This window comes from Paroedura picta, chromosome 11 (assembly GCF_049243985.1).
Source record: "Paroedura picta isolate Pp20150507F chromosome 11, Ppicta_v3.0, whole genome shotgun sequence".
Taxonomy (NCBI): Eukaryota; Metazoa; Chordata; class Lepidosauria; order Squamata; family Gekkonidae; genus Paroedura; species Paroedura picta.
Genome location: NC_135379.1, coordinates 66,383,203 through 66,409,923, shown reverse-complemented (window position 1 = coordinate 66,409,923; position 26,721 = coordinate 66,383,203). Strand labels below are relative to the sequence as shown.

General features: G+C 47.3%; 1 protein-coding gene across 6 annotated transcripts in view; it reads right to left on the bottom strand.

Annotated features, from left to right (window-relative positions):
• Window positions 1-26,721, bottom strand: part of GRB10 (growth factor receptor bound protein 10) — a 171,138-nt gene that overhangs the window by 79,124 nt on the left and 65,293 nt on the right. For 3 of the 6 annotated variants that reach the window (XM_077304159.1, XM_077304163.1, XM_077304160.1), the window contains exons 3-5: window positions 26,434-26,524; window positions 15,879-16,098; window positions 10,040-10,181 (exon numbers count right to left, since the gene is read on the bottom strand). In XM_077304159.1, coding sequence (XP_077160274.1) covers window positions 10,040-10,181; window positions 15,879-16,098; window positions 26,434-26,524 — 453 coding nt within the window. Of the gene's footprint in view, window positions 1-10,039; window positions 10,182-13,056; window positions 13,226-15,878; window positions 16,099-26,433; window positions 26,525-26,721 lie in introns of those variants that run through there. The other 3 variants (XM_077304161.1, XM_077304162.1, XM_077304165.1) reach the window with 2 other exon arrangements.

The following is a 26,721-nucleotide window of genomic DNA, read 5'->3' as shown; positions in this document are numbered from 1 at the left end:
CGGGATTCCACTACAAAGCCAGGTATGCATAACGACGAATTCCACTATTTAAAATGGCGTTTTTTCGTCCCGCAACCAATTTGCCACATAGATCCTGGTGCGGAATGGCCCCTAGAGATGACATGACTGAGGTTTACAAAATTATACATGGAATAAAGATGGAAGGGCAAACTTTAATATACTCAGAGACATGATGAGTGTCATACCATAGACGAGAATGCTGGAAGGGAAGGGAGCGTGTGAAGGGTGGGCGCTACTCAAACAAGAGCTATTGCATGCTCAATCAATGACTATCCCAGAAAGACGAAAACACTGCGGGAGCTCTAAGAAGCCTATTGGGATGAACAGAGAACTTCAAGAGGAACTAAGAAAGAAAAGGAAAATGTTCAGGAAATGGAGGGAAGGACAGAGCTCTAAAGAAGAATACCTACAGGTTACTAGGCACTGTAGATCAATCATCAGAAAGGCCAAAACTGAGAGTGAGCTAAGATTGTCCAGGGAAGCCCATTGTAACAAGAAAAGATTTTTCAGTTATGTGAGGAGCGAACGTAAAGTAAAGGAGGCAATAGGCCCACTGTTGGCTGCGGATGGACAAACTCTAATGGAGGATGCAGAGAAAGGAGAAAGGCTTAGTGCCTATTTTACATCAGTTTTTTCCCAAAGGTCAAAGCGTTTAGGCACATCTAGAGATGGCCGTAGCCAAAGGACAGTGTCTGGGTGGCAGGTTAACATGGATAGAGAGGTTGTCGAGAGGCATTTAGCTGCACTGGATGAGTTCAAATCCCCTGGTCCGGATGAAATGCACCCGAGAGTACGCAAAGAACTTTCCAGAGAACTTGCACAGCCCTTGTCCATCATCTTCGGAACCTCTTTAAGGACTGGAGATGTCCCGGAGGACTGGAAGAGAGCAAACGTTATTCCGATCTTCAAAAAAGGGAGGAAGGATGACCCGGGAAACTACAGACCAGTGAGTCTGACCTCTGTTGTGGGGAAGATAATGGAGCAGATATTAAAGGGAGCGATCTGCAAACATCTGGAGGACAATTGGGAGATCCAAGGAAGTCAGCATGGATTTGTCTCCAACAGGTCCTGCCAGACCAACCTGGTTTCCTTTTTTGACCAAGTAACAGGTTTGCTGGATCGGGGAAATTCGGTTGATGTCATTTACTTGGATTTTAGTCAAGCTTTTGACAAGGTTCCCCATGATGTTCTGATGGATAAATTGAAGGACTGCAATCTGGATTTTCAGATAGTTAGGTGGATAGGGAATTGGTTAGAGAACCGCACTCAAAGAGTTGTTGTCAATGGTGTTTCATCAGACTGGAGAGAGGTGAGTAGCGGGGTACCTCAGGGCTCGGTGCTCGGACCGGTACTTTTTAACATATTTATTAATGAACTAGATGAGGGGGTGGAGGGACTACTCATCAAGTTTGCAGATGACACCAAATTGGGAGGACTGGCAAATACTCCGGAAGATAGAGACAGAGTTCAACGAGATCTGAACACAATGGAAAAATGGGCAAATGAGAACAAGATGCAATTTAATAAAGATAAGTGTAAAGTTCTGCATCTGGGTCAGAAAAATGAAAAGCATGCCTACTGGATGGGGGATACGCTTCTAGGTAACACTGTGTGTGAACGAGACCTTGGGGTACTTGTGGATTGTAAACTAAACATGAGCAGGCAGTGTGATGCAGCAGTAAAAAAGGCAAATGCTATTTTGGGCTGTATCAACAGGGGCATCACATCAAAATCACAAGATGTCAGAGTCCCATTGTATACGGCACTGGTCAGACCACACCTGGAGTACTGTGTGCAGTTCTGGAGGCCTCACTTCAAGAAGGACGTAGATAAAATTGAAAGGGTACAGAGGAGAGTGACGAAGGTGATCTGGGGCCAAGGGACCAAGCCCTATGAAGATAGGTTGAGGGACTTGGGAATGTTCAGCCTGGAGAAAAGGAGGTTGAGAGGGGACATGATAGCCCTCTTTAAGTATTTGAAAGGTTGTCACTTGGAGGAGGGCAGGATGCTGTTTCTGCTGGCTGCAGAGGAGAGGACATGCAGTAATGGGTTTAAACTTCAAGTACAACGATATAGGCTAGATATCAGGAAAAAGTTTTTCACAGTCAGAGTAGTTCAGCAGTGGAATAGGCTGCCTAAGGAGGTGGGGAGCTCCCCCTCACTGGCAGTCTTCAAGCAAAGGTTGGATACACACTTTTCTTGGATGCTTTAGGATGCTTAGGGCTAATCCTGCGTTGAGCAGGGGGTTGGACTAGATGGCCTGTATGGCCCCTTCCAACTCTATGATTCTATGATTCTATGAAGAGAAAGCAGTATTTTTCGCCTTTTGTTGTGGACACTCAATGAAATGAGCAGTGGACTTAGAACACAGAAATGGAAGTAATTAACACATGGAAATTACTACCACAAGAAGTGGTGGTGGCTACAAGCACAGACAGCTTCAAGAGAGGATTGGATAAACATAAGGAGCAGAGATGCGTCAGTCGTTCTTAGCTACAAGGAACACAGTGACTAGAGCAGTGATGCTCTGTGTTCTTGGTGCCTGGGGGGCAACAGTGGGAGGGCTTCTGAAATTCTGGCCCTGCTGGTGGACCTCCTGAAGGCACCTGGGTTTTGGCTATTGTGTGACACCGCATGTTGGACTAGATGGGCCATTGGCCTGATCCAACATGGCTTCTCATATGTTCCTATGTCTGGGGCAGGGATGCTTTGTGTTCTTGATGCTGGGGCGGGGGGAGAGAACAGATTGGGGAGGTCTTCTAGAGCAGTGGTCCCCAACCTTTTTATCACCGGGGACCACTCAACGCTTGACAATTTTACTGAGGCCGGGGGGGGGGGGATTGCCATTGGCAATCAAGTGAGCGCTCTTAAGCGCTGGGAATCCAGGGGGGCCGGGAAGCCGAGGCGGCGCTTCTGCTCAGGGAGGCGGGGTGGATGGGGCAGGGAGGGAGGCACAGCTGTTGGCATGCCAGCGAGTGTTGGCACGGAGCTCTGAGCCTGCACATGTGCACCTGCCGGATCGTTGATGAAGGGCCAGGGGGCGGGGGGAGAAGGCGTCCTTCGCGGCCCACCTCCGATTAGTCGACGGACCACATGTGGTCCACGGCCCACAGGTTGGGGAACGCTATTCTAGAGTTCTGGCTCTACTGGTGGACCTCCTGATGGCCCCTGGGGTTTGGCTATTGTGTGACACTGAATGTTGGACTGAATGGGCCATTGGCCTGATCCAACATGGCTTCCCTTATGTTCTAATAGACAGGTTAAAGAGGTTATGGTTCTTTAACTTGAAAAAACTATGACTGAGGATGCTGCACTAGATGGACTATTGGCCTGAACCAGCAGGGCTCTTCTTATAGTCCTGTGAATTGGTTTTCCAGAACTGCTCCAAAGAACAAGAAACAAGGGATTCACTGGTTGGCTACTTAAAGTTAAGGTACATTTGTAAAACAATATAGATTAGCTGCAATTGGCTGCATCCTGTTAAACAGAGGCTTATGTCTGGAACATTTAGTGTGTACAACTTTGAGAAGTTTTAAATTAAGTGCAAATAAGTTTGGTGAAGCAGGACAGCTACTCGGAACTGTGTGGAGAAAGGTTGCGAGAAATCGGCTCTATTTTTACAGCTGAAAGCTACACTGACTCACACAACAGACTTCAGAATTTAAGCCCCATGGCACGGCAGTGACCTTCATGTAATTGCTGCATGCTTCGTTCCAAAATATTTGTACACAACCAAAAATGATAGCTTACATTACTGGTTAGCTTTTTGGTTTACACCCTTTGGAGAAAGTCAAGCTTCAGTTCATCGCTCTAAGCTACATGCTCTTGGAAACATCCCCTCTACCCCCTAAAAAAATTCAGATAAACATTTGGTCCTGATGAGTCTTATATTCTGGTTATGATTTCTTTCACACAGATTAACATTGTTAGATGAAATTTCAAAAGCTTTTGTCTAGGTAGCCATCTTTTGCGACCCCCTCCCTCGGGAGGCGAAGTGATCTCCCTGATCTGAGACATCACCCCCTCCCCACTCAGATTTGGGTGTCTCCCTGATCGGGGGAGGGAGACATGTCCCTCTCCTCACACAGACCCAGCCCACTGGGGGATTCTGAGCCCAGGCGCTGCAAGGCACCCAGCAGCAGAAGCTGACTCCCCAGACGGGACAGCCCAAGAGGCCCCGCCAAACAGCTGATCATCTTGAGGTCTGCAAGGGAGGCCAACCTGGGATCGGCCTGGCCAGTGAGAACTGGAGGGTTGTGCAGGCAAATTTGCACTATTTTCTTTTCTTTTTTGGGGGGGAGGGGGGGTGTCATGCTTCGGGTTGTGTCCATGCCTAACTGTGAGCCAAGAGGACATGAGGGGTATAAATGTTTGAATAAACCAAATAATCAACAATTCTTCAACATTGCTATGTGCTCCCCAGGGAGGTGATCAGAAATCCTGGGAGGCAGCTGCACGGACAAAGAGGAGTCTTCATAAGTTTACAAAATGCCTTCTGCTTCTTCAACCACTTGTGGCAGCCTGTGTAGGAAAGAACCTTTGTAATGCTCACCTCACCCTAAGGATAAAATCCTAGATTTCCCCAACAAATTCTTTTTTAAAAATTGCCTCTGGCCAACAGGCTGCACCTTCCCCAACTGGGACGTAACCTGATACCTTTAGGAGGCTACTTTAGGAGGCTGTTGAAGGAGGCTTTATTTCGAACTGCATTTGTTGACATGTACTATCTGTCCTGAGTTGCAGCTTGACATTTTGGCTTGTATGTTTTTAGTCTATTTTATTTCTTTCATCTAGGTTGTATGCTGCCTTGAACTCTGTAAGCAAGAGAGGCCTTAATAAATATTTAAAACACCACCAAATCATCCGTCAAATCAGTCAGGCCTGCCGACTGCCAGACAAGGCTGAGTGATTTCCTGGAATCACAACTGATCTTCAGACCTCAGAGATCAGCTTCCCCGGAGAAAATGCCTGTTACAGAGGGTGAACACGAGGGACTTATATCCAGCTGAGGTCCCACCCACCCCATCACATCTCCAGGAATTTCTTGCCAGAGATGGCAACCATATCCATCAAAGAAACATCTCAGCTGGTCATGTGATCACTCCAAAACAGCCAATGAAGGGCCTGGAGGGGGTGGGAGGGGAGGGGTCCCAGGTGGGTGTGGACAGAGCTCTGCTTCATTCTTGAAGCCTGAAACATATTGCCGGGTTTTCTCAACTGGAAAAAAGTTGAGAAAAGCTGAATTAAGCTGTTCCAGAAACCCTGTACGACACCCAGGCCCCCAACCCGGTTTGCTCCCGTCCAAGGAAACTGCCAGATCTCTCCTCTCTCATCACACTCAACACCAGCATGACATCATGACGGAAGCCTTCATGGAACCATGTCTGCCCAATTACCAGCCAATTCTGATCTTCCCTGACACATCAGATTCTTGACCACCCCAATCGCTGTCCTGCCTGACCTCCCGGCAGTCCCCTCCTCGAAGGCTCTGCCAACTTTTGAGGCTGCCCTCAGTAGGCTTTGCTTTCAGACTTGCCAGCTCCAGGACAGAGAAGAGCTTTGTCTCTCGTTAGGGTCATGCTCACCATTATCCCCGGAGTAACAAAAAGGGATTTCTCATGTGGCCCATCACGCTTTCTAGCAGCACGCTGATTCTTCAAGATCAACATATCCTATCCCTGGGAGGGGCTCGTGGTAATTGTAGTCCATGGACATCTGGAGAGCTACAGTTTGGCCCTTTATAGAACAGTCTCAAAGAACAAGTCTAATAAATCTGGAATTCGTTTTTGTTTTTTGTTTTTTGCTAGATATGCTTCTTCTAGCTGGCCATCCCACTTGTTCAACTATTTACTGGTCCAAAAAACAACAGCAGAGCTCTGTTATAATGTATACCGTAGAAGGAATTGTGATACTCCTGCTGATGAGGCTTTCAAATGGTCACGACTGCACTCATTAAACTATGATATACCGCCAAAGAGGTGACAAATGGATTTAAGGAATTAGATCTGGTAGACAGAGTGCCTGAAGAACTATGGACGGAGGTTCACAACATTGTACAAGAGGTAGCAACTAAAACCATCCCAAAGAAAAAGAAATGCAAGAAAGCAAAATGGCAGTCTGAGGAAGCTTTACAAATAGCTAAGGAGAGAAGGGAAGTGAAAGGCAAGGGAGAAAGAGAAAGATACACCCAATTGAATGCAGAATTCCAGAGAAAATCTAGAAGATATAAGAATGCCTTCTTAAATGAACAGTGCAAACAAATAGAAGAAAACATTAGAATGGGGAGGACCAGAGATCTTTTCAAGACAATTGGAAATATGAAGAGAACATTTCATGCAAAGATGGGTATGATAAGGGACCAAAATGGTAGGGACCTCACAGAAGCAGAAGAGATTAAACAAAGGTGGCAAAATTATACAGAAGAACTATACAAGAGCGAGCTTAACATCCCTGATGACCACAATGAGGTAGTTACTGACCTGGAGCCAGACATCCTGGAATGTGAAGTCAAATGGGCCTTAGGAAGTCTGAATAACAATAAAACTGGTGGAGGTGACAGCATTCAAAATCTTAAAAGACGATGCAGTAAAAGTGCTACACTCAATATGCCAGCAAATTTGGAAAACTCAGCAGTGGCCACAGGATTGGAAAAGGTCAGTTTACATTCCAATCCCAAAGAAGGGCAATGCCAAAGAATGTTCAAACTACCGCACCATTGCACTCATTTCTCATGCTACCAAAGTGATGCTCAAAATCCTACAAGCTAGGCTCCAGCAATATGTGGACCAAGAACTTCCAGAAGTACAGGCAGGATTTCAAAGAGGCAGAGGAACTTGAGATCAAATTGCCAACATATGCTGGATCATGGAGAAAGTTGGGGAGTACCAGAAAAACATCTACTTCTGCTTCATTGACTATTCTAAAGCCTTTGACTATGTGGAGCACAACAAATTGTGGCAAGTTCTTAAAGAGATGGGAATACCAGAGCATCTTATCTGTCTCTTGAGAAACCTATATGCAGGTCAAGAAGCAACAGTGAGAACTGGGCATGGAATCACTGAAGGCTGGTTCAAAATTGAGAAAGGAAGTCGGCAAGGCTGTATGCTGTCACCCTGCCTATTTAACTTGTATGCAGAGCACATCATGAGAAAAGTGGGGTTAGATGAGTCACAAACCGGGATCAAGATTGCAGGGCGAAATATCAGCAACCTCAGATATGCAGATGATACCATTCTAATGGCACAAAGCTAAGAGGAACTAAAGAGCCTCTTGATGCGGGTGAAGGAGGCGAGTGCAAAAGCTGGCTTGAAACTCAACATCAAGAAAACGAAGATTATGGCATCCGGTCCTCTCAATTCCTGGCAAATAGATGGGGAAGAAATGGCAGATTTTATTTTCCTGGGCTCCAAGATCGCTGCAGATGGGGACTGCAGCAAAGTAATTAAAAGACACTTGCTCCTGGGGAGGAAAGTTTTGGCAAATCTAGACAGCATCCTAAAAAGCAGAGACATCACCCTGCCAACAAAAGTGCGTCTAGTCAAGGCTATGGTATTCCCAATTGCAATGTATGGCTGTGAAAGTTGGACTAGAAGGAAAGCCGAGCGTCAAAGAATTGAGGCTTTTGAACTCTGGTGCTGAAGAAGACTCTTGCGAGTCCCTTGAACTGCAAGCCGAACAAACCAGTCAGTCCTAGAGGAGATCAGCCCTGTCTGCTTCTTAGAAGGCCAGATCCTGAAGATGAAACTCAAATACTTTGGCCACCTTATGAGAAGGAAGGACTCCCTGGAGAACAGCCTAATGCTGGGAGCGATTGAGGGCAAAAGAAGAAGGGGATGACAGAGAATGAGGTGGCTGGATGGAGTCACTGAAGCAGTCGGTGCAAACTTAAATGGACTCTGGGGAATGGTAGAGGACAGGAAGGCCTGGAGGATCATTGTCCATGGGGTCTCAATGGGTCAGACACAACTTCGCACCTAACAACAATACAGCCATTTATAAGCGACCATTTGATTCTGCTCTCCTTTGTATGAATTCTGATTGCGGGCTGCAAAAATTGCGTCTTGTACTAAGTAGTTTGTCCTGAACTAACTAACTTGACACTTGACTCCAGAAACCCCTGCTGGCTCAACAGCACTGCCCCTCTTGCCTTCCTGCCGAGAGGGAGGCACAGAGCAACAGGAAATGAAAATTACTTCTGCCTCTCCCATAGCAGGTATCGTGTTGCTTTCCATACCATACCTTCCCTCTCATTTTCTCTCCACCTTCACCTACCTACTGACCTTGGGCTAGTCACAGTTCTCTCATGACAGTTCTCATAGGGAAGTTCTGTTCGAGCTCTCTCAGCCCCACCTACCTCACAGGGTGTCTGTTGTGGGGGAAGAGGAAGGGAGAGGCCTTTGTAAGCTGCTTTGGGACACCTTCGGGGAGTGGAAATGGGGTATTAAAAACCCAGCTCTTCTACTAGGCAAGAAAGAGGCCTGGCCTAGTCAAGGCTTCTTCCAACCAAGTAGCATGACACACATTTCTGAACGCAATGAAGCCATTGGTCGATGAGGAGTGGGATTTTGTCTGGGATTGCATAGTTATTTATTTATCATACTTATATACCGCCCTCCCCGGAGGCTCAGGGCGGTTTACATCATAACAGAGAACAATACATAAAACAGTCTGTAACATGTATAACTGATAACTAATAATTGTAACCAAAATAACAGCACAATATAATGGTATAACAATATAGTACTACAAACAGGTCCAGGGCTTATTGATGGGATTCTGAGGGGGGGTGGGGGGGAGCAGGGGCCCTTGGTCGCTGTGGATTACGTCTGGTCTCAGCCAATAGATTTTATGCAACGCAACAAATCACCAAACTTCCCAAATCATTTCTCCACCACAAGTGGTCTTGGGGCCTTTACCCCTAAGGCTTGTCATGCCAGGAGAAAAGATCTTGGCAGGCAGGTGGGCTTCACATTGATGACCCTGCCTGCCCACATTGTCTACCAGGTCTGCCCAACTGCGGCTCTCCAGATGTCCAGGGACAGCCCCTGCCTCCTTGGAATTGTAGTCCCTGGCCATCCGGAGAGCCAGTTGGCCCACCCCATACAAGACCATCTAGATTGCTTTAGAACATTCTTCTAATTCTAGCCCATATTTTAAATTGTATTTAAATCGTGGAGAAGCCGACGCTGAAGGAGATAACTCATCATCACTCTCCTCTCCCGATTGTTAAAAAGATTCTAGTGACATCAAATTAAAAGGCACCGCATATTTTTAAACCTGTACCAGAGCCAGTTTGGTGTAGAGGTTAGGAGTGCGGACTTCTAACCTGGCATGCCGGGTTCGATTCTGTGCTCCCCCACATGCAACCAGCTGGGTGACCTTGGGCTCGCCACGGCACTGATAAAACTGTTCTGACCGAGCAGGAATATCAGGGCTCTCTCAGCCTCACCCACCTCACAGGGTGCTTGTTGTGGGGAGAGGAAAGGGAAGGCCGCTTTGAGCCTCCTTCGGGTACAGAAAAGCGGCATATAAGAACCAACTTCTTCTTCTTCTTCTACCTATTTTAACTTTTAAATTGAGCAAGCAGCAGGTTAAGAGACCCTATGGGGGGAGGATCCACTCCGTTACTGCTCATTCCAACAAATTCTTTTAAAAAATCTTTTTTTTAATCTCCAAAATTAAATGAGTCATTGCCTGCAGTAATAAAAGACCATACCCAAACTTTTATGGCTGTTCATTACAAACAGCCTTCATTAACTGGAAGGAAGATTTATAATATTCTTTGTTCTTACAAGTCTTTTTAAAAGCTTTGAAATTTGTTTGAAGGCTGTACTGCTTACTAGCCTTTCTACTGCTCAAGGAGGGGGGGACTTCCTTTTTCTTTTTTAGCAAAACTTTGTATTTCTCCTTTCTCTCCCCCGCCTTCTGCGGCCCCTGCTGGGATGAAGAGGTCAGCTGCCCAAGGCCAGAACCTGGGGAATCTGCTGCGAGAAGCACAGCTCTTTACCAAAGAACTTACTTGTTTGTTGGCGGGTTGACTCTGAGGGAGGGATCCAGGTGCCAGCACAGGGGAGCTCGCAGGGCTGCAAAGCTCTGGGAAAGGGTTTGGTATGGCGGGCAAGGAGGACGTTCTGAACTGTTGTTCTTCTTCTTGGAGGCGTCTGTGGAAGAGGGCAAAGTTTTAGGCAGAGATCTTAACTAGCAAGGGAACCTAGTTCGCATTAAACATTGCTGCATCCTCGAATGCAAAAGTGGGAAGGTGACATTGTCGACCAGGACCAGGGCCTTTTCCGCCCTCGTTCCAATGCTGCACCGCCGGCAGGGCCCTTCGCCCTGTGGGTACAAATAGGTTGGCAATCCCTGGCCCACGGTCTGCCTGGCCTCAACTAGGGCCTTTTTGGCCCCCACCTGGTGGAATGAGCTCCCGGAAGAGTTAAGGGCCCTGTCAGAACTGACCCAGACCCACAGGGCCTGCAAGACAGAGCTCTTCTGCCAGGGTTTTGTTTGAGATTCAGCAGACAGAAGATCTGACCCCTCCTCCGGGGTCTCCTATTCATAACACCAGCCTTGGGGATGTGGCAGATGGGGGTGAGGGTGGGTGGGTGGGTGGGGGGCTTAGCATCTGGGGGTTGCAGAGTTTTTGTGCATTTTATTATATGTTTTATCTGTTGTTAGCCACCGCGAGATGGCAGGCCTACAAGTATTATAATGAATAAATCATAATAGCCTTGCCAAGATCTGGACTCCATGCGACTCCCTTCAATTCTATCCGGCCTGTAAAACAGAGGTGTTCTGCCAGGACTGTGGCTGACGACGGGCACTGAGAATTCTGTGACTGGCTCCTTCTGGCTGACTATTGGGCCACTCCTTTTTAATGTCTGAATGATGCTTTAATTGTGATGTTTAAATTAGTAACTGTAATATTTTGACTTGATGACTGGGAACCACCCTGCTCCAAAAAAGCGGGACAGGCAGTAGACAAACCTAACCGATAAATATTAGTAAAGGAATTAAAAACAATCCAATAAAAACAGAGAGGGAGGCTAATAACCGCTACTGGGGTGGTGGGGGGTGCGGGGTGGGGGTGGAAAAGATTCCAAATTAAACAAAAAAAGTCTTCATCTGCTGACAGGAGGCAGACAAATCCACCTGGGGAGGGAGTTCCAAATTTTGGGTGATACAACCAAGGCCCTTTCTTGGATATAGCCTCAGCTGGTGGAAGCAACCAAAGCAGACAAGCTCCAAAGATGACCACAGTGAATGGGAAAGTCTATACAGCAGAAGGTGGTTCTTAGGGTATGTTGGTCGCAGGCCATGCAGGGCTTCAAAGGTGAATATCAGCATCTCGCCTTGAGCTAAGAACTGATCTGGAAACCTCTGTGGTTAGAAGAAGAAGAGTTGGGTTTTATACCCCGCTTTTCACTAGCCAAAGAGGTCTCAAAGCGGCTTACCATCGCCTTTCCTTCCTCTCCCCACAACAGGTACCCTGTGTGGGAAGTGGTGCTGTGAGAGCTGTGATATTACCCCTGAGAACAGCACTACAGCACTATCAGGGCTAACCCGGGCTATTTGGGTCACACCAACCAACAGCTTAATTAGGATTAAAAATGAGCCTTTAGAGCAACACTAATTTCAGAAAAGAAGAGGGGGAAATTTCAGATTGACAGTAAGAAAAACAAGAGTTGTGCAGGACTCAGTGAGCTTTCTGGATCTGGGGCCAAAATGCTGATTTGAAATGCGGAGGAGATGCAAAGCTGAAGCACACTGAAAGCCCCGTGTTCAGGAAGGATCAAGGCTGCTAAACATGGACACATATTGCTTGTGGCTCCCAGGGACCAGGCACTAGGGAGAGATGCTGGCGGCAGGGATCTTGTATTGTTCACAGGGATTTGGAGTCCAGTGGCGCCTTTAAAAGCAACCACGTTTTATTCCAGACATATAAGGGTTCATGTGCACACAAAAGCTCATACCCTGGATAAAACTCCACTGGCCTAAAAGTGCTCCTGGACTCAGACTTTGTTCTGCTGCCTCAGACTAGGGATGTTCGCTTTGGCTTGGCTCAGCCGCCCCGGCAATCACCGAAGCCTGAGGCAGCGTGTAGGAGGCCAGCGCCTTGGCGGGGAGAGGAGGGGCACCACTAGCCTCCTACGCACCGCCTGGGGCTTCGGTGATCGCCGAGACAGCCGAGCCAAAGCACACATCCCTACTCCATACCAACACGGCTGCCCACATGTATCTAAGGGCTGAAATGGAAGTCAGAAACATGTTCAACCAAGTGCAACAAACCTTAGAACTCTGATTTGTTTGGCTCAGTAATTGAGCTGCTCAGTTCCCAGGAATACAGTCTGCTCATCGCTACAGCCTAATTCAATTGGTGGTGGTGGGAACTTGTCTCAGTTGTGCAGGGCTTTCACGGGCAAGAAAGAGTCAGAGGCACCTGGGTTTGGACCATTGTGTGACACAGTGTTAGACTGCATGGGCTATTGGCTTCATCCAACAGGGCTTGTCTTGTGTTCCTAGAGGTAGGTTGCCATCCCAGTACTAACCAGGGCTGACCCTGCTTAAATTCCAAGATCTGATGAGATCGGGCTAACCTGGGCCATCCAGGCCAGGGCCTACCTAAAATTAAGTTTCATTCACACAGTTCAGCAAGTCCATAGCAGCAGATGTCTCCGAAAATGTCCACTGTGGCAAGTGATTTCAGGGCAGAGACCATTCAAGAGCTCATAATTTCTCTGCCTCTAGGATACAGTTCAAGTCACACCTTCTTTCATGGGTTTACGAGCTGCTCAACATTTATAACCAGCAACACCCATGGGCTGCGAGAGCTACACCCTAGGACAATAGCAGGGTTTATTCATAACTATATTTCACAAAACCTCCTGGCAACCATAAAATATACAAGGAGCCTGTAAATCAAGGCTTCCCCTGACATTCACCATCTTAATTCTTCCTTGGCATTGTGGATTAACAACCCACCCTTCTGGGTCCCAAAGTACAGACAAGCTATTACACCCGCAAGATTAAACGCTTTACCTTCTGCGGTTTTGGGAGGCCGCACATCGGGACAGGTGGGTCGCTGTGTTGGTCTGAAGCAGCAGAACAAAGTTTGAGTCCAGGGGCACCTTTAAGACCAGCCAAGTTTGCACATAAAAGCATGTGTGTGATACAGACAGCATCTGAAGAAAGAGGCATGCACATGAAGGCTTACACTTTAAATAAAATTTCTGTTGATCTTCAAGGTGTCACTGGACTCAAATGTTGTTCAAATAGATATTGTAGCTGGGGATGGGGTGCTGGTGAGTAAGACATGTTCTATTTGAATGTCCCCAGTATAATAAGGCAAGACAGAAATGGATTAAATTTTTGACACAACAGAGTACCGAGTCCTCAGCAGATGTCCCTGTTTCTAAATTACTAGCCAATTCAAGAGCAGAAAATATACTCATTTTAGCTAAAGTAGCCATGTTAGTCTGTCTGTAGCAGTAAAAGTGCAAGAGTCCGGTAGCACCTTAGAGACACTGTAACCTGCCACAAGCCATTTGGGAGTGGCGGGAAATAAATCGAAATAACAACAACAACAACAACAACAACAATAATAGAGGCTGACGAAATTGTGATGGGGGAGGAGCTCGTGTGAGTCACTGCTCGGTTCTTCAGACTCAGAGAAGCTCACAGCCTGCCACATATTTTGATGATCTTTAAAAAGCTACAGGACTCTTATTCTTTTCTAATATTAACTGATTCATGATATTAATTATCCCTTAAATACTGTTAATATTGACTAATAATATTATTATATATTGACCAATAATAGAATATCATCATTCATGTTATATATTACTAACTAGATTTTAAGCCCATTTTAAGAAGCAATAAAATGGGCGCTAGAAAGGGGTGAGGGACGGTGCGGCGGTAATGCGAGGCGGCTCCGGCAGCCGGGAGAAGGCTGCTTGGGCCACCCCCCAGCCCAGACTCAGCCGCCCCCCCACCCTCCCCAAGTCCCGAACGGCGGAGTGGGCCCCAACTCACATGGCTGTGGCTTCTCCCGGCCGCTGAAGCGGCCCGGAGAAGCAGGAGGAGGAGCAGGCCGGCTGGAGGACTGTCGGCGCGGTCTGGCTGACTGGACTGAGCCCCGGCCGGCCGAAGCAGCCAATGGGGAGGCGCGCAAAGTGCGCCTCCCCATTGGCTGCTGGCCCTGGATGGACACTTGGAGGGGCCAATCAGGAGCCGCTTCACAGCTCCTGATTGGCCCCTCCAAGTTTTTATCCCGGACAGGGCCCGCCCTAACTCCTCCCCAACAGCCCTTACTCTTTTATTTAGTCCGTGGCGCCCGCTCTTAACACTGCTATTAACCACAACAATAATATTTAAAATATTATTATTACTTTTGTGGCCGGCCCATCCTAAAAAGCTCAGGGCAGGTAATAGCATAAAATAGACCGTCAGAATAAAAACACACCTATAAATTACTATATTTGCCGGCGTATAAGACCACTCAAAATATAGAGTTGGTTACATTACATTACAGTACCTGTCATTGTCACCATTGTACGGCCGCAGCGTGACTGCAGTGCTTCCGGCCCACCCCTGCATCTCCCTGTGAACGGCACTAGTGCGCATGTGCGAGCTGTGCGTAGACAAGGGGCGGTCCGGAGCGCCGCTGCTTCCCGCCGAGCAGAACGGGCCAGTCATGCCGAAAAGGCTGGCACCCCTGTCTTGCTGCTGATGCTCGCTGCAGCCTCGCTGATGACCCACCACGTCCATGCTGGATACCACGCGATACTGGATGGCATGTAGAATGAGGTGGGCGGGCATCGGGAGGCCACTGTGGGCAGCTCTGTCTATCCCAACTGAAGGGCACCCGGCGTATAGGACGACCCCCCCACCTGGAGGCATGTTTTTCAGGGGGGGAAAGTAGTCTTATACGCCAGCAAATACTGTAGATAACAGTTGCCAGAAATATAATTTATACAGATTTAAACTTGGGGAGGCGGGATCAAATCCTTGGGGGGCAAGTCCTCCTCTGTTGAGGTCAGCACTTCTTGATGGTCTGTTTGGGCCTCAGCCTGGCAGAACAGCCTTGTCTTGAAGGCCCTGTGGAAGTGGTTAAGGCTCTTTCAACAGAGTGTTAGTCAAGGTCAGTCTCCCTTCCTTTAGATCCGGGATCCTCAGCAGTTTTTGGTCAGATGATCTTAGCAACCTTTGGGGGGTGGGTTGTGTGGAAGAGTCAGTCCCATAGATACGACAAACCATTTAGGGCAGCCTTTCTCAACTTTTTTACCGTTAAGAAACCTCGGAAAAATTCTTCAGGCTTCCAGAAACCCCAGAAGTGGCACAATCATGCAGAATATGGTTGAGAAGCAGAGCTGTGGACATGCTTACCTGGGGCCCTTCCCCTTCCCATCCCCTACAGGCCCATCATTGGCCACTGGGAGTGGGGGTTGACATGACTATATACGGTCCTGTCACCCAATAAATGTTGAACACATTTTTAAAAAATATATAAAATTAATTAACTCCCACTCCTTCAGGAAATCCTTCCAGGGCCCTCAAGAAACCCCCGGGTTTCACAAAACTCTGGTTGAGAAAGCCTGGTTTAGGGCTTTAAAAGTTAATACCTAAACCTTGGACCTGATCTGGTCTCCAATCTGGAGCCTATGGAGCTAGGTAAGCATATGCACCCTCCACTGGGCCCCCTGGAGTACATCCCCCCCCCCGGATTGTTCCTGGCTGAGATCAGAACCCAAGTCTGAGAATGACAATCTTTCCACTGGACCACATTGGTGTGCCAAATTAAGAGGACTTCGGATCTCCCTGGAGACGGATGGTGATCCGCTTTGCAGCCGCTGGTGTACCTGACTGCTGTGATGCGCACTGGCTGAGACCGCTGCACGTTCCGTTGTGGAGACAAAGGCTGAATCAAACTGGTTCCTGAAACTGGCTGCGGGGGGCTGCGACCCAGCTGGCCGTTTTGAAGAAGCGGCTTGCTTTCCGAATGCATGCTGTAGGCAGAGTACAGACTTTCAAACGAAGAGTTCATGTCGTTCACTAAAGCTTCCAAGTCCACGTCATCATCTGAAAGGACACGAGAGAAGAGCAAGCTAGACCCAGGTTAGGAGCAAAAGATGTTCTAGGCAAGCAACACAGCTGCACTAGGCAAAACAAGTCACGGAGGAACTTGGATAAATGATTATTTATTTATACCTTAGATTTTTATGCCGCAACTCCCGGGGTCACTGGCCCATGGTGGCTTACAACCATATAAAAATATACAGTAAGATCAATAGGTAAAAACAACATGTAAAATAACCCAGCAGCAGCACACAGCAGCACACAGAATTAAAATACAGTATACATCATAGTTGACTATACCCCAAGGAGGAACCCAAGATGGTATTTATGTCCCTATCCTGGCCTTAAGCAAACGCCTGGCATTAGAGCTCTGTTTGGCAGGCCCTGTGGAACTGAGTTAGTTCTGTCAGTGCCCTGAGATCTTCGGGGAGCCCATTCCACCGGGTAGGTGACAGGATAGAGAAGGCTCTGGCCCTGGTCGCGGCCAGGTAGACTTCCCTTGGACCAGGGATGACCAACCATCCCTTAGATATGCTGGACCTAGACTGCATATGGCAGGCTTTCTCAACTAGGGTTTCATGAAACCCTGGGGTTTCTTGATGGCCATGGAAGGGTTTCCCAAATGGGTGGGAGTGAACGGTTTATTTTTTCAAAAATTAAAACTTTTATGGGGTGATATGACCACATATAATCACATTGACCCACTTCCCCTCCCCAAATGGCCAATGATGAGCATGGGGAGTTGGGAAGAGCCCCGAGCATGTCCACAGCTATGCTTCCCATCCATATTTGCATAATCACGACACTTCCAGATTATCTCAACGCTTGAAGAATATTACAGGAGTTTCTCAACAGTAAAAAAGACGAGAAAGGCTGGCATGTGGCATTAAAGGTCAAAACCAATACCTTGAATTAGATCTGGAATTCAACCGGTAGCCAATGCAGCTGCCTCAAATTAGTAGGGTCCCTTTCGAAAACTGATTGTGTTCTTGTGAACTAGGCATCCCTGACACTATTCAACATATTATACTTGACTGCCCTCTGCACGAGGCCCAATGAAGGCATGTCATTTCACCCAAATGGAGGCGACATCAAAAAGATCTGATTTCTTCGTTTCTATGAGGGTTGTGTGCTCCGGCGTGCCCGAAGCGGCCAGCACCGCAGCATAGAGAGGAGGGGAGGGGTTCTGGTGGTGCTCCAGTCGGCCATCGGCACCCCTTCTCTCCCCTCTGCGCTGCAGCGCTGGCCGCTTAGGGCTTCAGTGATTGCCCAAGTGGCCGAAGCGCACCACAGCACACAACCCGCATTTCTACTGAATGTTAACGACCTCATTGTCTCTTTCTTTATGGCCGATTATTTGTCTACAGGTCTTAAATCGAAAATTACTGATCAAACAATTAAATCAAAATACTCCCAGGGAACTGATCTCTGACATCTGGAGATCGATTGTAATTTCGGAAGATCTCTAGACCCCATCTGAAGATTGGCAAACGTGTTTAAGTTTCCTCTCACCACTCCCTTCAAAACTGCAAATCACTTGCAAACCCCGCAGAGGCAAAAACTCCGCGACATAAGCAGCCCCCCCCACCACCACCACTTTCCCTATAAGTGCCACTTTCCCCAGTGAAGTGCAAACAAGCCAATCATCTTTGCAAGTCAGCAGATGAGCCAGTTTAGGCCTTCGGGGAAACTGGAATCCTCACTGCTGCTTGGAAAAGAAGAGGACACAACTTAACGTATTCAGCAAGAAAAACGCCTGCAGTGAAATGTCAAGGCCTCTCTGGAAAGTGTGCCCCTGCTAAAGGCCACTGTCCCATATTACACAAGCAGGTCTGACCCACAACCACACTGCCCCACCCCCACCCCCACCCCAGTTCTGAGGGTTTTTTACAAAAATGTCAACCACACACTTTGTGTTGTTTATACACCCATTCCCCGCCCACTCCCTTTGACAAGTGACCTCCCTTGCTTCAAATTCTTGGGGTGCCTTGGGAAGCAACTTTTTAAAAAACAGTTTTCTCAAATTGTGAAGCCACCTGACAAGCCAGCCAGTGTTTCCAGGGGTCTGCCAAGCAGGCTTGTTTTTAGGGGGGGGGGGGGGGGCATCTGTTGCTTTGAGTGCTGCTTTTCTAGAGCTCCCCGGAGTGGCCGACACCAGCCTGGGAGATTCCTGGAGATTTCTATGGAGGGCAGATTTGGGGGGCGGAAGGGATCTCTGGGGAGATGCAAAGCTGCCCTCTGTTGGTGCCGTTTCCTCCCGGAGAACTGATGCCTGGAGGAATGACGTCAGTTGTCATCCTTGGGGATCTTCAGGTGCCACCAAGAAACTGGCTATGCTAAACATTTGGCAAAGTGCAGGTTCTGAAAATTAAATTCTGAATTTTGTACTTAAAGAAGGTTGGAACTTCTTTTTAAATGAGGAGGGATCTTGGGCCTCTCACCAGAGTTGAAGGCAAAAGCCATCAGACTCAGAGGGGGGGGGTCGTCTAGCCAAGAGATGCAATAATAAAAAATAAATATTTTATTTATATGCCGCCTAATCCTATCAGCTCAGGATGGTTAATAGCATTATAAAGCCACATGTAGTAAAATCATAACAATAAATAATAATCTCATGTTGAAAATCAAAGGGAAAGAATAAAGACTGAATTGGAAAGTGGTAAAAGGAGTTTTAAAAGCAGCAACCATAAGAAACTTAGGGAGAAATTTAAGATATTAAAACAAGCTCTAAAATAAAAGACCAAAACCAAAGCCACAGCAGTTAGCAACTAAGCAGACACTTTCTGAAAAGAAGCTGCATTAAAAAAAGAACTTGAAGGAAGTCAACAAGTAAAGAAAAAATAGCGAGGAGGAGGGCAGGGAGAGAAACGCTGTTCCATTCACATTCACAATGGCTCTAAATGGGCAAGCCTGGAATTTTGTTTTAAAGAATGACAATACTCCTTTCATCCAGCTCTTCAGTCTGGCAGACAATCAGTACCAATATCCGGGTGCAACATTCACTGAGGAAATTAAAAGGAAGGGAGAAGAAAGCCTGTGAGAAGCCCACTCTGCCCTAAAAGTGGAGAATCCCTGAAGCAATATGCAAATAAAAACACCGTTCCCATTGCACTTTTAAGGGGAACAAGACATGGCGGGGAGGGAGAGCCAAGGCGGGCAGATCTACGGTTATGACCAAGCAGAACATAGAAAATTTGGCAGAAGAAATAATATTAAGGAAAAAGAAAAACATTCAGCCATAGAAGAGAAATACCCAAATAAAAAAAAAAGGATTTGACAGAGATCATTGCTGAGGTATAAGGATCACTTTCATGGCACATCTGATCAAACTGTAGCTATCTTTGGCAGGAAGAATTACATGATCGTGTCAAATATGATTGGGAAGCCCCTTCCCTTCCCCCCCCCTCCAGACCAATCATTGGCCATTTGGGGAGGGTGGGTAGGTCGACATGACAAGATCAATGTTTAACAAATTTAAACATTGATTTAAAATGTATTTAAAATGAATTAACTCCACCCATTCAGGAACTCCTTCCAAGGCTATCAAGATACCTCAGAGTTTCACTAAACTCTGATTGAGACAGCCTGCTTTATAGCATAATATTAAAGAGAACAGGTTATTTTGGATGGTATCTCCCTGCACAAGAAAATTAATGAAATGCTAAATTTGTTATATCTGCCATTGTGACTTCACACCAGCAGGTGGAGCTACAAACTCTGTGAATTTCTATTTACACTGCCTTTTAGGGTCAACCATCCGAAAGAGACAAATGGTTATTGTTGTTGCTGTTGTTAGGCACGAAGTCGTGTCCAACCCATCGCGACCCCATGGACAATGATCCTCCAGGCCTTTCTGTCCTCTACCATTCCCCAGAGTCCATTTAAGTTCGCACCTACTGCTTCAGTGACTCCATCCAGCCACCTCATTCTCTGTTGTCCCCTTCTTCTTTTGCCCTCGATCACCCCCAGCATTAGGCTCTTCTCCAGGGAGTCCTTCCTTCTCATGAGGTGGCCAAAGTATTTGAGTTTCATCTTCAGGATCTGGCCTTCTAAAGAGCAGTCAGGGCTGATCTCCTCTAGGACTGACCGGTTTGTTCGCCTTGCAGTCCAAGGGACTCGCAAGAGTCTTCTCCAGCACCAGAGTTCAAAAGCCTCAATTCTTTGACGCTCGGCCTTCCTTATGGTCCAACTATCACAGCCATACACAGCCATACATTGCAACTGGCCTTGACTAAACGCGCTTTTGTTGGCAGGGTGATGTCTCTGCTTTTTAGGATGCTGTCTAGATTTGCCATAGCTTTCCTCCCCAGGAGCAAGCGTCTTTTAATTTCTTTGCTGCAGTTCCCATCTGCAGTGATCTTGGAGCCCAGGAAAATAAAATCTGTCACTATCTCCATTTCTTCCCCATCTATTTGCCATGAATTGAGAGGGTCGGATGCCATGATCTTTGTTTTCTTGATGTTGAGTTTCAAGCCAACTTTTGCACTCTCCTCCTTCACCCGCATCAACAGGCTCTTTAGTTCCTCTTCGCTTTCTGCCATTAGAGTGGTATCATCTGCATATCTGAGGTTGTTGATATTTCTCCCTGCAATGGTATTTTACAGGAATAGCCCTTCAATCTCTCCCTCTTAATAAAACAGTAAGGGGTGTTGGGGTGGGCTGTGTCCGGGAACCAAACTCCCGGATTGGCCCCTTGGCCCCGGACTGACAGCGCCTTCCGATTGGGCCCTCACCAGGACAGACCAGAGTTCCAGGGCAATCAGGAGACATGGCTGCCAGTCTTCTCCTGACCACCACAGGGAGAGGATTTCAGCAGGGCTGCCAGGGGGGATGAGAACAGAGGCTTGGACAGGCTGCGCCAGCCCTTTTCGCCCCAAGGCTGTCCTAACTGTCATGTCCAACTGCAAATTGCCTCAGAGCCCTGACAGAGCTGGCAGGAGGCTGCAGAGTGCTCCCCCTCCCCTCCCTCCCTTCAGGCCTGCTGCGAAGGAGCCTCTGACAGCCCCTGACTGAGGGAAGGAGGCCTTTCCAAGAGCAACGCAGGGGAGCCTGAGGGCCTTCCTTTTGAGGGGGGGGGGAGACTTTCCCCTTCTGCCAAACAGTTGCCTGACAGGGAGGCCACAGAAAAGACATTTCAGTTCCCATGTAACATCCAGCCATTTACTTGTTCACTATTTACAGTTTCAGGCTGTAAATATTTATTTAGATCTTCCTGCACTTTCCAGACTCACAGGACTGATGCTGGTCTGTCTGTCTGCACCCCAGAATACAAACAGTTGCTGGTAAGGGCTGTCCATAGCCCATAGCCCAGGAGGGACACACCTGCACCACTCCCTCCCAACTGCAGGCAAAAATGGCTCCTTTGAAGGCTGGACTCTGAGGCATTGTACGATTTTGAAGTCCCACCTCCAAACCTCCAGGAATATTTCCAACCCAGGGGTAGCCAATCTCCAGGTGGGGCCTGGAGAGCTCCTGGAATTACAGCTCACCTGCAGAGTATAAAGATCAGCTCCCCAGGCAGAAAGGGCTACTTTGGACAGGGTTGTGGTAGAGAAGAAACATTTAAGGCTTCTCACACAGGTTGTTGTTGAATTGAAAGACTTGAGGCCTACTGCACAGGGTTGTTGTGCAGATGAAACAGGAGAAAAAAGAACCAGTTTTGTCTCCAAAATAACACTGTGCAGTGGCCTCAAATCTGCAGAGAGTTGCAAAGAAGAAAGAGACATGGCTTGGCTGTGTCTAACCCCCGGCCTGAGCAGTATTTTAAGTGAGGAGCTTTTTTCAACCTTGGCCTGGCAAATAAAAAAACAGTATAAAAAACCTTACTAAGGTCAAGACTGCTGTGCCAAGAGAGTCTTCCTCTTAGGGTTGCCAGCTTCTATGTGACTCATGGGGAGTCTGCTATGGGGAGAGGAAGGGAAGACGATTGGAAAATGCTTTGAGACACCTGAGGCCTGCTGGGTCACCACAGCCCATTCCCAGTTCTCTCAGATCTCTCACAACCCCACATGCCTCACAGGTTGACTATTGTGGAGAGACGAATGCAAAAGGTGTTTGTAAACCGCTTTGAGACTCCTTTGGGTAGTAAGCAATAGGGTACAAAAATCCGTTCTTCTTCTAAGGAGCAACCATGAAAGAAGCATGTGGTCACATAACATTTTACCAACAGTGAAAAAATGGAAAAGAAGGAACAGGGGGTTGGACTAGATGGCCTGTATGGCCCCTTCCAACTCTATGATTCTATGATTCTAACAGGGTGGACACCTGAGTACTGTGACTACCCCATGTGTATTACGGCGGAGGGGCATTTTGGTGAATGTGGCCTAATTCACACAAGAAGGGAAATGACACAGAACTGGGAGGAATTGGTTGCCATGTAATCTTCCCCTAAGAAGAGTCTCCAGTCTGATTTTCCCTTCACATATCTGAAGACATTGCTCTGGAAAGCTCATCTGTAACCACTATGCCAAAATTCCCAAAGGTCAGTCCTCTCCCACACTCAACGAACATTCCAAACCACAGGTTCTTGACACCCATATCTCCACACCCATGGCCTCATTTGCCACCATAACCTCCCATACAACACACACATTCAACCCCATGCCCTTACAGACTATACAACTCCTCCCCTTCCTCTTCCCACTGCCAAGGTCTAGCACCCGTTGTATTCTTAGATACAAAGGGCTTTGTAGAAGAAGAAGAAGAAGAAGAAGAAGAAGAAGAAGAAGAAGAAGAAGAAGAAGAAGAAGAATTGGTTCTTATATGCCACTTTTCTCTACCCAAAGGAGGCTCAAAGCAGCGTATAGTCGCTGTTCGGTCCAGAATCACGCCTAGAAACATCCAGAATCACGCCTAGATTCCTGGCGGAGCAAGCCATAGAGAGCTGCACACCATCCAGAGCAGGCAGACGCACTTCCTCGCATGGGCCCTTCCTACCCAGTCACAGGACCTCCGTCTTTGAAGGATTGAGCTTCAGACGACTCTGCTTGAGCCATCTCGTCACTGCTTCCAGGCAGCTGGCTAATGCTTCTGGGGGAGAGTCAAGGCGGTCATCCATCAGGAGGAAGAGTTGGGTGTCATCTGCATATTGATGGCAACCCAGCCCAAACTTCCGTACCAGTTGTGCAAGAGGGCACATGAGGTTGTTGAATAGGACAGGAGAGAGGACCGCTCCTCGTGGGACTCCACAAGTAAGTTGGTTGGCGGTCTGATGTTCTCTCTCCTATTGCAACCCTCTGTCCACGATCCCGGAGGAAGGAGATCAGCCATTGAAGGGCTGTCCCTTGTATTCCGGCATCGATGAAGTGGCGAGCTAGAAGCTCATGATCGACTGTGTCGAATGCTGCTGAGAGGTCTAGTAATATCAGCAGTGCCGACCCGCCTCGGTCCAACTGGCGACGGAGGTCGTCCGTCAGGGCGACTAGCGCTGTCTCTACCCCATGGCCAGGCTGGAAGCCAGACTGGGATGGGTCTAGGACCGAAGCTTCTTCCAGGTATTCCGTCAGTTGGTTTGCGACTGCCCTTTCTACCATCTTCCCCAGAAACGCTGTAGCTGTTGGGCTCTCGATTTGCGATCTTCTCATGTTCAGATCTCGCCATCACAGCAAGTTCTGAATTTACGTCTCGCTCCCCCTTTGTGTCCCCCTTCACCAGGTGTGCAAGGGTTCTCCCAAAAATACTTTTCCTGTCACTTGTGAGGAGCACGCCATCTCCTGATAACAGCTCCTCATATTGACATCATTGACCATGATCCAGAAATCCAAATTGTTCCTGTCAACACCATTGATGTAGCCAGCATGATTTTTCTCTCTCTTCCTCTGCCTCGGCCACTTACAGGAAGGACTGATGAAAACACAACCTGTGCTCCCAGGTCCTTTACCTTTTCCCCCAGATCCACAAAGCCTTTTTAGTAGTTACCTTTTAGTAGTTACCAAGGGGGGAGGGGGATACTGACTCCTTTAGGATTTTGCCAACATTTTTGAATTAAAGTAGAGTTTTAACTAATTCCATACATTGTTCCTGAATTCCATGTTGATTAAGGCAAGTTAGTAAGAAAGGGGGGGAAAGGTCAGAGAATTTCCCAAGGAGCCATAAGGCCTATTCACAATCCTGTTTTCTTGTTATGCCTGAACCATGTTACGGATTGGCTGGCCCAGAACTCTAGCAGTTGAACTTTAGGAATACAATCAAATCTAGTCAAAGATTTCTACACAGTGGGAAACCACTCAGCCTCACATTCAGTGATCTCATGAAGGCAAGTTATTCCCAGGACTCCTCCTCAGTTGCTAGGTCCCAGGTTCAAGATACTTCTATTGTAGACACTTGCAAGACACAAGGGCTACACATGTCTTATAGACCTCTGCTTGCCCCACTCCCCACCCCCCCACCCCTTGCCTCCACGGTTTGTCAGACATTAGACCTCTGTACAGCAATTCAAAGCAGAAATCCGTAGAATGTCCTGCTTGAATATATAACTCAAATTATCCTAAACAGAGTAAACTAGTTATCACTTAGTCTCCCCCTGATCCAGCCAGGTGGGAAATAATTACTTTTTCAGGGTCCAATTTAAAGTTAAGACTATTTTGTTGCATGAAATTGGATCCACTGGAATGACAGCTCATCTCCAGGCTGCAGAGATTCAGCTCCTGACCTGGATAGCCCAGGGAAGCGCAATCCCATCAGATCTGGGAAGTGATGCAGGGATGACCCTGGCGAGAATTTGGATGGGAGACCACCAAGGATTGGGATGAAGTTCCACCAAAGAACACGGAAGGTCACCATGGGCAGGCAATAGCAAACTACCTCCAAACGCCCCTTGCCTGGCTGCCACACAGTCCACAGATCTCCTGACTACGCTGCACATGCCATATGATAAGTAAGTTCCCCCGGAGAAAATGGCTGCTTTGGAGGGCAGAATCTATTTATTAATTTTATAAAAAATGAGATTTATATTACCACCACTCCCAAGAACTGGTTCGCCGTGGTTTACAATATTGTCATATAAATCATATATAGCAATATATAACCATAAAATCCCGTTAAAAAAACTATTAAAACAAAATACTAAAACTCCATACAAGTCATGGCGATACAAATATAATATAATTTACTTCCTACACAAACCCCTTGGGTGGGACTAGGAGGGCTGATGGAAAGTTGGGATGATGTCAAGGGGGCCCATAGGACCAAGGCTGGCCTAATACCGGCCCCGGTCCTAAGGGGAGAGGGGTGCTCGATCTATGACTTTGTCCCTCTCTGAGGTCTCGTCTCCTGGCCCCCAGGCTTCATTCTCAAATCTCCAGGAGTTTTTCCAACCTGGATCTGCCAACCCTACCACTACCCTACCCTCCCACCGTAGGTGCTGCCAATCAACTGGCAGCAAGGAGAGGCCTAGGTCAGCATTACCAGTAACACAGGGGCATCAGTTCTGGCACTCAATAGAAGCACTGTCATCGCATCACTGGCGACAAGAGATACTCTGGTATTTGAGCAACTCTACCATAGAGTTTTTACCCAAACACCAGCACTTCCTTTGTTGCTGGCAACATGATGATGTCACTTCCAGTAATGTCAGTATGTAACTTACAATGTTGACTTAGCCTGCCCCCCTGGAACCTGGTGACCCTAGTTACAATTACTTCATTATGAAATCTGTTGTTGTTCCAAAGGTGTCCACTGGTTTGAGACAGTTGGGGGGGGGGGGCTGGAAAAGGGGTTGGAGAAAAGAGGAAACATCTTTCTGAATCAAATTCAGAATAAACCATGAGCCTGAGATGCAAAAAAGGGTCTTCAAAAGGGAGACCTTAACCAATGTTTGGGTGGAGAGGCTTTTCTGCTGTCCCCCCGTCAACCCCACCCAGAATAATGCCCTCCTTAAGGGCTCGTTAACTATTTTGAAATTCTAGCAGAACCAAAGAGCCTTCAGTTTAGAAGAAGCGACATTAGACGTTGGTGAGGGCAGAGTCTGCGACTCTTTATTTGTTGCTTTACTGGATTTCTAAATCGGCTGTTTTGTTTTAGAATGCGGTGTGAGCCAGATACAGTTGAAAAGTGGCCTAAGAATACTCTAGACCAGGGATAGCTAAACGGTAGCTCTACAGAAGACAATGGACTTCTGTTACCAGGAGCTCCTGTGATGCGGGCAGGGGATCTTGATAACTGTAGAGAGCAATCAATTAGGACTTCATAACCTTTCCACTTTAAGGGACTTGAAACACCAAGATCACAGCTCTGCAAACAAGCTAGTTTTGACAAGAGATCTTCTTACTCTGCTTTTGCAGCTTGGCTATTTTTTCTCATGGACCAACATGGTAACTTGCATTTTATTGGACCCTTTACCTTGGTGATTTAAAGAGATGCGATTTGACCTTTCCTGGAATCCTGGTTCCACTAGATCCCGCCGACTGCGCACTGTTTGATCTACGCTGTCCTGGAACAGAAGAATAGCAGAAATGAGTCTTCAGGATGGATATGAACACTGCTTAGACAGTTATGAGAACTGCTAGCAACATTGTCAAAAGCTTAGAAGACAATATTGTTTGATCATCGTGGCAAAAGAAGAAGAAGAGTTGGTTCTTATATGCCGCTTTTCTCTACCCGAAGGAGGCTCAAAGCGCCTTCCAGTCG